Source organism: Anguilla rostrata, chromosome 16, assembly GCF_018555375.3.
Source record: "Anguilla rostrata isolate EN2019 chromosome 16, ASM1855537v3, whole genome shotgun sequence".
NCBI lineage: Eukaryota > Metazoa > Chordata > Actinopteri > Anguilliformes > Anguillidae > Anguilla > Anguilla rostrata.
Genome location: NC_057948.1, coordinates 35357201 through 35369592, shown reverse-complemented (window position 1 = coordinate 35369592; position 12392 = coordinate 35357201). Strand labels below are relative to the sequence as shown.

General features: G+C 46.1%; 1 protein-coding gene and 1 long non-coding RNA gene across 3 annotated transcripts in view; one reads left to right on the top strand and one right to left on the bottom strand.

Annotated features, from left to right (window-relative positions):
• The first annotated feature begins 14 nt into the window (after window positions 1-14).
• Window positions 15-12392, top strand: part of LOC135241568 (uncharacterized) — a 32326-nt gene continuing 19948 nt past the window's right edge. For both annotated transcript variants that reach the window (XR_010326036.1, XR_010326035.1), the window contains exon 1: window positions 15-153. This is a non-coding gene — a long non-coding RNA (uncharacterized LOC135241568). The remainder of the gene's footprint in view (window positions 154-12392) is intronic.
• On the bottom strand, window positions 5578-10509 carry LOC135242485 (uncharacterized). The gene is made up of 2 exons (XM_064313543.1): window positions 9564-10509; window positions 5578-6124 (listed from the first exon to the last, which is right to left on the bottom strand). Exons 1-2 carry the CDS (start codon window positions 10140-10142, stop codon window positions 5903-5905), a joined length of 801 nt encoding a protein of 266 aa, XP_064169613.1. The 5' UTR covers window positions 10143-10509; the 3' UTR covers window positions 5578-5902.

Sequence of the window (12392 nt, the reverse complement as noted above, 5' to 3'; positions counted from 1 at the left end):
CGCACACCATCGGTATTTTTCCGGAAGGGAGGGGTCACGAGTTTGCAGTATTTGGGTAAACTTTGTTTTGTTGCAGCAATGTTTGAAATGGGCCATCTTCGCTACCTTTGACCACTAAGGGGGTCAGCTTAACAACACAACGTGGAGAGAAAGGTTAGTCAAAATATAAACATTTGAAAAACTGAAATATCTTAACAATTAAATACGAGGTTGACGGATACGTGTGTGCGTCAAGTGTCCCTGTAATCACCACAAGATTAGTGTTCGTTAAAGTCAATGAATGAAGTGTAAGCAATTAACGAGAACATTATCTCTGTGTAAAAGACGCTAATTTAAGACCTGTCACCTTTGTCTGCCTTATATTAGCTATCATTACTGTGAGCCAGCGACGGATACTCTGCGTCTAAAGAGCAACCTCAGTCAAATATTACACTAGTATAGACTTCTCCCTGATGTATTTCATCTTCCCTCCTGTGAATTGGTCTGTGCTGTTATATATTAATAATGGTTTAGTGCTCTGGAGTTGAGTAGTTTGTGTGTATTTAACCGATTACCTGATAGCCATTCATTAGCAATCCAACATTGTGATGTCAGTGATGTCTAAAATATCGATTTTGAACTCCAGACCATACCGTCCGCACATTCAGTTCCCGTATTTAATGCATAAGCCGGTCTCTCGTGAATTTGCCTGTATGTTTGTGACTCTCTTGGATACACTTCTGAAGAGTCACTTGTTGCTTAGACACTGAATTTCAGACAGGAAGCAATGTACTTTTATTCTATGATTGTTCCTGTTTTTAATGTTTAATTTTTTAATATTGAACTTTTATTATTATATATTAGTTTGTAAAATAAAATGTTTATTATTATTATTTGTCACGGTACTGGGGGGTTAGGACCCAAATGCAGAGTGAGGGGGAAAACACAAAACTCCAAACGGAAAATAGAAACAAGGACTTTACTTTACAAAACAGAACTAAGGCAGGGAACAAAAGGCCTCGCAGGGCAACTCTCAAAAAACACAAAGAAAACACAGGAAACAAATAAAATCCAAGAATCCAAGAGCATGAAAAAACGGAACGTGGGCAGAAACACAGGGAGCTACTCTCAGGAGGAAACACCAAAAAACAATAATTGAATAATTGAAAACAATAATACAACTAAACAGGGTAAATGAACAGAACTAAAAACTGAAGTGCCACCATCTGGCGGCCCAAAAAGGGAAACGCAGACAAACCACAGAACCATGACATTATTATTATTATTATTATTATTTGTGTTTTACTTATGAACTTTTTTTATCATCATTCTCTTTTGTGAAGGGCTCGCCTGTAAATTAAGGCTTGGCTATCAGTGTAATTTACCCCCTTTTAAACTAAAATTAAAATAAAAAATTATGTAACGTCAGTCTGTAAGTTGTGCTGCAGTAGCCTATGTGCTACCAAGAGGGTGACAGTTGAACTGATGGAATAATTCATTAATTTTTTGTTTGAAAGGTTAGCAAAGGTTATAAGTGTTGTCTCATTTCTTCTGAATTGCGAATCACTGAAAAAGTTATGGACACCTTCCAGCAAAAGCAGACGCACCACTGGCAGCGTATTTTACGTACGTAAAGGTTTAAAACAATCGACTGATCTGCGCTAAACCACAGACATCGCACCTCTGTTCCTTCGCGGCGGACTTTCACCCAAAATCCCACCGCCCCGCGCTGTGGGCGCCATAAACACCGCAGACTGTGCCGCCGGTGGGACGGTCAACAGGGCGACCGTAACCGTGGACACCAGAGCTTTATGGCCAATGCTGGTCCTAAATCTATCCTTCCTGTCCCGGGCCGTCCCACCACCCCTCCGTGTATTTGCAGTGGGATAACCTCTTCACCCGTCCACGTTCTCGGAATGCCAGACTACGGGCCCACCGTAGGGGGAGTGGGTGGGGGTGGGGGGGGTGGGGGGGCTCTGGGGTAGGGGGTATAGGGGGTCAGGGCAGAGTGGGCGGGCGGCCCCACTGGGACAGGTCACCTCAAAATAGGAATCCTGGAAAGAGCCAGAGCCGTGGTCCTCAGACATAACTTCCCGGACTGAGAGAAACTAAAAGCGTTTCATGCGTGAAAAATAATTGAGGGTCATATAATGAATGTGGAGGAGAAGTTGAGGGAAAAAATATATGAATGTGGATAGACTGGATAGACTGGAATGTGGCAAGCTGGATAATTATGGGAAGATAAAGAACACGGTAATGTCAGGGAAGTGAGGATCGGTTTAAAATGACCGTTTCTAAATCCAGCAAGTTTAACAGCTAACGGCCTTGTTTGATGTTCTTCACTCTGAATGCAGAGCACATGAGACATCAACAGTAAAAACAGCTCACTTATCCAACATGTAAAATAGATTTAATTTCTTTTTTAAATTATTATATTTTAATAATTAATAGGAAAAATGTACAACTCACAGCCAGATTAAAATTAAGAACTGCATTAACATTACAACAAACAAATATTCGACATCTAATCAAAAGATGAAGGTCGAACTACCTTAACAATCAATGAATGTTACAGACAAAGACACGTTGCTCTCCCAGTGTAATCCCAAGAACACAGGCAGAGCCAAGTTCAAAAACCAATAAACAACATAATACTCCAGAGAGACCCACAATGAAATGTAGAATGACAGAGCTAGATGCAAGACTCCAAGATGCCAACCAAAAATTAAATACAGGTTTAGGGTTAGGGTTAGCTTTGGCTATTATTTAATTTTTCGTGAGCTAATATGAGGAGAGACTATCCATTCATTATCTATACCCCCTTGTCCTGGTCAGGGTCGCTGGGGGTGCTGGATTCTATCCCAGCATGCACGTTTCCCAGACCACCCCTGTTGACGCACACACACCCACCACACGCATACACACACACACACACACACACACACAGATTTACACCTCTAATGGCTACCCCTGCCACCCCCCTCCCCGTCCCCCAGTGCCTGCTGTCTGTGTCTTATCTCTGGGCCTCTGGTCTAGCCCTTTGAAGTTTCCTGGGGGCCCAGAACAAGGCCAGCTGGTGAACTAGAGATTGGACATTCAACCTGTCGAAGGTGTGAGAGCCTATATGAGTGTATGGATCTGAGGCGCCCCCACCTGCTGACTCAGGTGTGCTGCCCCCAGCATCACGGACACTCCAGGTATAAACATTTGGGCCTCTCTTGATGTCACAACACCTTTCCTGTCATTCACCACAAAGACTCCCTTCCTCTCCGCGGATTACCACCTGCTCGGTGGTGTTATCGTTCTTGAGAAACTCAAACAAAAAGACCAGAAAGTGAAACCAGTTTTGAGACTCACTGTGTCTCTCAGTTGCAGTGTGATGCTCTGTTCAGGACGATTAGCTGTCCAGCTGCTTTCCAGATCTTTAGTGTAACACAAGTCTCACACCGCTAACCTCAAGAAAGGTATTTTCCTATAATCAGATTCTTAGTGTTATAAGTTCATCAGAAGTATATCTTTATCAGAGGTGGCTTTTAGTGCATGGCTTTGTTTTCTTCAGTCTTATGAAAAGCTTTGGCTGTCTTGTCTTTATTTCTTTCTTTCTTCATTGCTGTAAGGAGGAAGGGTCCATTTTGCACATAAGTGTACAGTATATGTTGTAAATATCATGTCTTAATTCCCTCCTGGAATTCTATTGTTGGTTTTTTACATTGTCTGCAGTGCCCCCCAGTGGACAAAAGCAGATACACAGGCTCAGGATTGCACCGAAAAAAGTTTTCACTTCATGTACTGAACATCTGACAGTCAAAACATTGTGAAACATGAACGTGATGTACCCATTTGTATGACTTACGAAACAAATTGAAATATTGCAGTGTCATCAGCTAGTCCATACAATGTCTTGATTTCCTTCTTGTTTTTAGTTGTTGTTATTTTTAGCATATTTGTTGCTTTTTTTCTTCCCTCAGTTAGAGGTTGTAATGTCCTGAATGCATCGTTTAAAGCAACAAAACCTTGAACTTGCTCCTTTTTGAAAAAAACACCCAGTGCTTGAAGTACTCGCTCAGTTAGCAACACCTGTAGAGGAGAAACTCTCTCCGCAGGTGCACAAGCCACCCCCCCCCACCCCCCCCACCCCCCCGCCTGGTCACGTGACCCAACCGCCCCTTTCTGTGTGTCACCGCTGCCTGTAACCAGCAGCCCACCCCGGTGAGGCAGACCGCTGCTTTAAAGGTTCCAGGAAGGAAAAGCTGCTCCCAGTTTAATTTCAAACCAGTCGGGCGAACCCAGGCCTCTAATCTTCCCCCAGGCACATCTGCTGCAGCTCTGGGAGAAAAGAGAAAACTGGCAGCAGGGCCTGTAATTTGGGAACATGCAAATATCAGCCCCAATGTGGGAGGAGCCTGGAGGAAGAGAGGCACAAAAAAGCCTACTGACTAACTCAGTACTGACAAACTGTAGCACTGAGTAACGCCGTACTGACAGACTGTGGAACTAACTCAGTACTGACAAACTGTGGCACTGACTGACTCAGTACTGACAAACCATGGCACTAACTCAGTACTGACAAACTGTGGCACTACCTCAGTACTGACAAACTGTGGCACTGTGTGATTGTGTGGGGTGCAGTTGTGTGTTGCTTTTTTCTGACTCAGCTCATAAGTGTCTTTTGTTTTTCTTGTGTGGTTAAAATTTTGGTTTATTTATCCTAGTTATTGTGTGGTGCCTGTGTATTGCCCAGCTGCACTCTCTACACCGCTCTCTGTGTTCAGTCTTTCTTTATCCAGCTGAACACCGGCCACGTGAACCCCCACCCTTTGTTGCCTGATTGAATACTTTTCAGAAAGCCGTTATCTTTCTGAGCAGAGAGGACAAAGCAGACATTGTCGTTCCTGTCTCCGCTTGCCCTGTATCTCAGGATCTGTATCTCATCTTTCAGTACAAATCAAACAAAAAAAAAAACTTTCCTCGAGCGCTTTCTGGAGGTTTTTACGAGGGATGGATGTCTAGAGACAGTCAGGCAAACCCGGCCCCCCCCCCCCCACCAAGTCTTTGCAACCTGCTGTCATTTCCAAAGCATATGTTACAGAATAACACATGCTAAAGATTCACCCCACCCACACCAGCACCCGCAATTGGGCCGGGAACTGAATCTCCACGGTAACCAGCAAGGCGGGGCAGTCTTGTACCTAAAATGGGTCTTCAGAGAGTTTGTGAGGCCTGGCCTTGGGCTCTGTGGCTTGCAGTCGCCTCTCTCTGTGACGGACCTGCCCTGCACTTTAGGGGATGTTTACACGGGTGGCTTGTGCAAAATTACACATTCTACTTTTAGGCTGAGCGCCCTGGTGAACAGCTGCTTCAGAAGCAGTGGAGAGAAGCACAGAGGACGTCCAAAGAGGAAAACCTCAGGAAAAAAGGGTGGAGTCATCCCCGAGGTTTTTCAGTTCCCCTCTCCCCCACGCTCTCGTCCTGGGAGCACATGAGAGTGTGCCTAAAACACCCGTGTGAAGGTGACGAGCGTGTGCAGCCGAAACCTGGACGACACTCATTGCTGAAAACAAAAACATTAATAATTAATAATAACGATAGTGAATCTACTTCTGTAATACGAGTGCTTTATTATTCATCACATTGTTTTGATTGTTTTAGATCCTTCACACTGGCAGTAAAACACTTAAAATATTCATGAGAAAGTAGAAGTAATATAACAATACTCATTAAAATAATGATACAAAATTACAACAGTAATAATTAATAATTAGAGACAAAAAGAAAAAGAGAGGAAAACACAAAATGAGTTGTCCTTGGGGAGGGGGAGGGGAGGGGGGGGGGGAGGGGGGTGGGAGGGGGTGTGAGCTGGTTAACCACTGCTCTGCCTGTTTCTCTCCGTCCGTCCGTCCGTCCGTCCGTCCGGTCGTCCGGTCTACCTGCTGAACAGCTTCATGAAGCTCTGGTAGCCGTCCTCTCCGAAGAAGTCGTAGGTGCCCTCGGCGCTGCCCAGGTGGACCAGCAGCAGCACCAGCAGCACCAGCGCCAGCAGCGGGATCAGCAGGTTCCAGCCCGACGCCAGGATGTTGTACCACTTGGCCTTGTCCGAGCACTCCTGAGCGCCCCTCAGGTTCCCCAGGGTCTTCTGGTCCCGAGCCTGCGTGGGGGGAGGTGGGGGGAGGAGAGCCGTCAGACACAGCGTCCCACGGGCAGAACTTATGGGACCAGCCGTACGGTCCGGTGACGAGTCCAAACCGTGTCAGTGCTGTCTGTGGCTGGCAGGGTTGGCACACACACACACACACACACACACACACACAGATACATACACACACAGTAAAATGTCCAGTGTTAAATCGACTCCGTTTAGAGTACATTTTTGGACTAGTCCCTATTGGATCAGTACCTGCCTATTGGACCAGTACCTGCCTATTGGACCAATACCTGCCTATTGGACCAGTACCTGCTCTTTAAGAGCTGAATCAACACCCGCCGTGTAACTGTGTCCTGTGGCTCTGGCCTCGTCCAGGGATTGGAGGGAATTTGGGCAGCTGGGATGATTGACAGTATCTGACCGTGCAGGGGAAGCGTCCTTGTCTGCACGCGCCCGATTAGCAACACCGCGGCGCGGTGAGACGCGTCGGATGACATCACGCGGTTCGGAACGCGAGCACGCGCCTGACTGCGCTCTCCCCAGAGCGCATAGTGCTGGCGGCGGCGGCTGGCGCCGATAAATACGATCGGCCCGTTCCAAACTGGAGGGAAAAGCACACGTGTTCTGTTCAGATTTAAAATCATGCAAAGTTCAGCCAATCGGATGGCTGCCAGCAGGTCTAATTTCCTCCCTTCGCGGGCAATGGGAAGGGAGCTGACTTCCTCGGCTGTGCCCGGTCAGTTTGTGTCTGGGGCCGAGACCAGGCTTTGTGTCTGTAGACCCGTCTGCTGGTCATGTAAACTCATCCAGCTACCGGCAGCGATGCCCGCAGAGCGGCTGTGTAGCATGATGGGTAAGGAGCTGGTCTTGTAACGTAAAGCTCCCAGGTTTGATTCCCGGGTAGGACACTGCCATTGTACCCTTGAGCAAGGTACTTAACCTGCATTGCTTCAGTATATATCCAGCTGTATAAATGGATGCAATGTAAAAGTTGTGTAAGTCGCTCTGGATAAGAGCGTTTGCTAAATGCCTGTAATGTAAGGTAATGTAATGACTGATCTTGTGAAGGCGTAACTGGGCCAGTGGTGGCTGCAGGAATCAGTGCAGTTTATGACAGGGTTGTCTGTCATTAGTCGGCAGGCTTAATTGAATGTGGTCTTGAATTGCGTGTAAACTGTCCTGTCCCAGACAGCCTGTCTGCGAGGTCCTGACGCCTGGTCTGGACAGGGCTGTCTATGAATATGCCTGTCTACAAGGTTTTGACTCCTTACGCCAGGTCTGGACCGAGCCGTCTATGGATGTGCTGACAGGTATCTCAGTAGACTCAATCTCCTTGTTTGGCCAAAGAGGACAAACTCTGTCCATCTGCACAGGCTTCTCAGTCCACTGCTCACTGGAATCAGTTCAGAATAAGCAGGTTCTGAGCAAATCCACTGATCTTGTACTATCTGGCGGAGATGGAAGTGACCAATAGTGGATCGTTAAATATGAGCATCCACACATTGCAACGTGAATATGACTGTGTGAGTGCAGAGATCACCCTGGACCAACACCAGTACTGAGCAGCAAACGCTGCAGGTTCGCCAGGACGTCCCATATGTGGATTGGCAATACGGCATGCTCAGTGAACAGGGTGGAGCTTCCACTTCATTTAAAGACCAGTAATTCTGAGCAGGATTTGTGAAACATTTAAAATAAAAACAATTAAAAGATTGTTTCTAAATGTGAGGATCGCCTTAAACTCTGGCCTGGATACGATCATTTCGCTAACTGTGCCATTTGGGCTCTGGCCCCGTCCAGGGATTGGAGGGAATTCGGGCAGCTGGGATGATTGACAGTATCTGACCGTGCAGGGGAAGCGTCTTTGTCTGCACGCGCCCGATTAGCGACACCGCGGCGCGGTAAGACGCGTCGGATGACATCACGCGGTTCGGAACGCGAGCACGCGCCTGACTGCGCTCTCCCCAGGACGGATAGTGCCGGCGGGGGCGGCTGGTGCCGATAAATACGATCGGCCCGTTCCAAACTGGAGGGAAAAGCAGACATGTTCTGTTCAGATTTAAAATCATGCAAAGTTCAGCCAATCAGATGGCTGCCAGCAGGTCTAATTTCCTCACTTTGCGGGCAATGGGAAGGGAGCTGACTTCCTCAGATGTGCCCGGTCAGTTTGTGTCTGGGGCCTAGACTAGGCTAGACTAGGACACTGCTGTTGTACCCTTGAGCAAGGTACTTAATGTGCAGATCACCAGAATCATTTAAATAAATTTGGAAAACAGTGTTCCTAAAGAGAAGAAAACTTCCATCTGATTTTTTCAGATCTTTAACTGTCCATGGACCTTGTCATAAATATTGAAAACTAAATAAATTAAATCTTAATATAAATCAATATAAGGTCAATCACTTTACAAATACATTTCAAATGAATGTGTCAAAAAGTAATGTGCGTAGTACATTATATGATAGGCGGCGTGTACGACTTTATGCGGAGCCTCTAATCTTCTCCGAACATTGTGATCGCAACCAGGCAATTATTCCATTTTTACACAGGCCAGCCGGGCAGGCGGTGCCCGTTTCTAATTTGAGCGCGGTAACGAGAGGAAGCGCCTTCCTGCAGCCGGCAAGCGACTGCGCGCTCTGCGTTCGCTTCCCGCCTCTGCATTCCTGCGGCTCGCGCAGACCTCGCAGACCTCGCGGCTCGCGCAGACCTCGCAGACCTGCGGAGACCTCACAGACCTCGCGGCTCGTTCCACATAATGCCGGCAGCGATCGTACATCACCTTCTACGGTCCGATCAGTCAGAATTTAGGCGATTCTGTCAATCAGGAGAATTAAGTAGATGGCGCCTTTTCAACGGAGTGAATATAGCTACAGGTGTGTGCATACTTGTAGTACTGTAATATTAATGAATCATTTTTAACAGCCCTTCAAACTATACGGACAGCTGTCAAGCAAGATCCACTCAGTCAGACTAAATCAAGGGGGAACTAAAATGCATTTCCTCGTGCCATCATTATGTGTGTGTGAACTCTCAGTTTGCAGGGGTTTTTAAACTGAATCAACTTCCGCACAAACTCATTTGAGCTGTGGGTATGGGCAGCGGACTGTCCCTTAGAGGAAATAAAACACCGCACTCTTGTCCAATGTGCAGGGCTGGCCCCACCCAATAAACAAAGTAAACGTTTGATTAGGGCCCCGCGATTGGTTTGGGGCCCCCTCCCTCCAATATATATATATAAATATATATTTTTTAAAATAAACAATTGTGTTCCCTAAGACAATGGCTTTTTCATTAATCTAAATATATTTCTATTGGTGCCAAATCATGCTGGCTGAGGCTTGGGGGGCGGTTTTCGACTGAAACAGAAACCTTGGGCCGACCCTGCCAATGTGGGAGACAGACGGAACGATGGACAGACGGACAGACGGACGGAACGACGCTCACCTTCACTGAGTAGATGAGGGCCATGAAGCCCAGGCAGCAGAAGTTGACGTACAGGGTGTTGCAGAGGGACCAGAGCAGGTAGTCCCGGGGCGCCTTGCCCCCCGCGTGGCCCATGTTGACGGCGGTGGAGCCGCCCGGTTTCCGCGCCGCCTTGCAGCCGGTGAGCGGCGTGCAGTCCGTCGGGTAGCTGTACGTGGCGTTGTCCATCCTGGCGTGAGGTGCGTTCCTCCGTGCGCTCGCTGCTGTGTGAAGCTCCGCGTGTTCGCGCTGCCGTCTGTTCTGCGCCGCACTCCCCGCGCGGGCCGTTTTATACCCCGGGAGGAGAGGAGAGGAGAGGGCGGCGACGCCCAAGGCCCAGCTGGGTCGGGACGGCTGGTCTGTCATTATGCGGTTAAGGGTTCTCAGAAGGGGGTAATGTCGGAGCGGTCGAGCCGAGCCGGGCTCCGCGCTGGGCGTTTGTTTTTGCTTCGCTCGCTGGGCGCAGCGGCCAGGGGCGACGCGCCGATTCCGCTGGCTGCCATGGCGACCGGGAAGAACGGGACGCACGCCTGGGTCTGACCTCTCAAACTGGGGATTCATTTCTCAGTGTGAATTTAAATGGGAAGCTGACGGGCCGGGTGAACCCAGTTCACATGTGACTTTAGTCCCATGTTTTGTGAGCGCCACGTTCATTTCACGAGAGACAGTGATACGATAGCTAGCCTGTATAGTTATAATTTGTCATAATTTAATTTATCGTAATGACGTAATTTTGACGTACAATAAGTGCATACCAAAGGTCATTGAAACAACTACAAAACACAGGTAGTAGAAGAAAGTCAGATAGAGAGAAAGAAACAAAGTAAATTTGAAAGGATGGTAAACTTTATTTAGGCGCTACCGTAATGATAGTCATCAGAATCAGTGAAGTGGGGTCTCATTTCTTACTCACGGGCGAAGGAAACAACATAACTCTTCTGGTGGTGTTTATGGAGGTGCTGAAAATTGCAATTATTTTTTTATTGTACAATGTACAACCCCCCCCTTAACCACAACCCTAACTCTTATGTCCTAACCCCCCCATAGCACCACCACTGATTATACATAATGTAACAGAACAACCAATAGTGTTCTCTTTCTCTTCATATCCAAATGTAATGGTATAGGCTGTTAGTTATTCCATTGCATGATTTTAAGGGATATTATCCCGTAAAATACCTAAAGTTAGTAAACAAAACTTAACATGCAATCCCAGGTGAATTCACATCTTTTAAAATATTTTTGTGAGCAACTTCAAATGCCAATCTGTGTGTCAATTATATATTCTACAACGCAGTTTTTACTTGAAACGGAGCAATTATTTCATCCAGATTTTATAACTCAGTGGGATCTCCCCGTAGATGGACAAGTAGAAATAGCCCATACAGTTCAAATTTCTGTATTTACAATGCCGAAGGTCGAGGTTTTCATTATCCAATACTGCCCCCTGGCGGAATAGCTGTGCATAACGAAAAGTGGATGACATAATTTTGACGTGTGGCATACGTCGGTGATAAATACAAAATAAAAGTATCGTAAAATATAAGCGCACAAAGCCGCACATTCCCCAGTTAAGCAAACGTTTAATCGCTTGAACACGAACTGTGCAAAAAATTCGAAATATATGTTAAATATGTAGACTACTCTCTTCATGAAATGCATTGAGGACAGTTAATTTCTAAGCACTGTACTGTTGTCACTGGGTATTTCAGGTACTACATAAACATGCAAGTAAGTGTTTTTTAAACTTTTTTTTAAAACATGTTATTTAAACTGAAAGGCATCTACACAGCGAAACCTCCAGTGTTACTTCTACTTTATCAGATAACATTTGGTCCCACTTTGGACCAAATCTTATCCGTTAGAGTTGAATTAACACTGGACATATTACGGTGTAACCTTCTTTCCACCTCTTTGTTTCGTTGAAAACCTCTCCACGTTTCGGATTCTTTTGGAGTTTTGCATGCGACACCGGGTGACTTCATCGCTTCGGGCGTTGCAATTTGCAAGACTGATCCAAAGACGTACTTAAATGAAACCCGTAAACCTTAAATTAGTTCCTCTTGTCACGTTTGTCTCAAAACGAAAGCGCAGCCTTATTTATGTCTGTAAAGACAGGTTTTTTTTTTACTGGATTCGGGCCGTTCAGGGAGTCAAGAAATTGTTCAACATCCTGATAATATATTTATCATATTTATACCTATCCACTGTCTATACTGTTTATAACTGTCTATACTGTTTATACCACATTGTATTGTATTCATATTTATTCACTTTCATACTGTATATACCTTAGCTTTTCATTCCATATTCTATATTTATATTACATATGTACATACACCTTGCTGCACTTTACTGCTTCTTTTGCACTTCTGGTTAGATGCTAACTGCATTTTGTTGTCTCAGTACGTGTACTCTGTGCAATGACAATAAAGTTGAATCTAATCTAACCCCCCCCCCCACCCCCCCCGACTTTGCCGACTCGCCTGCTGAAAACCACGAAATGGACGGAAGTATGTGGTTAACCGTCGTGGAAGAGGAAAGGCTTCGCGTACATCCTGGAGCGAGACTTTCAGTTAGAAGAACCCTGAAATCGTCAGGCCTCTTATCAAAATTAAGATACTTGGGAACCATGGATTCATTTTAGCGATTCTCTACTCTGGACCATCTTAATCTGACAGAACCTTAACGATCAGTGGGATCAGCGTGATAACAGAACACGGACATGTTCTGGATATATTGTTGGGCTGAATGGCCTGTTCTCGTAATTATATTACCTTAATGTTATATTCAGTATCCAGGCAAAACGGA

Coding starts and splice junctions, on each gene's coding strand:
- LOC135242485 (XM_064313543.1), bottom strand. CDS start 10,142: ATGAATCCCCAGTTTGAGAGGTCAGACCCAGGCGTGCGTCCCGTTCTT. Junction 6,125..9,563: donor CCCTCATCTACTCAGTGAAG/GTGAGCGTCGTT, acceptor CCCCCCACGCAG/GCTCGGGACCAGAAGACCCT.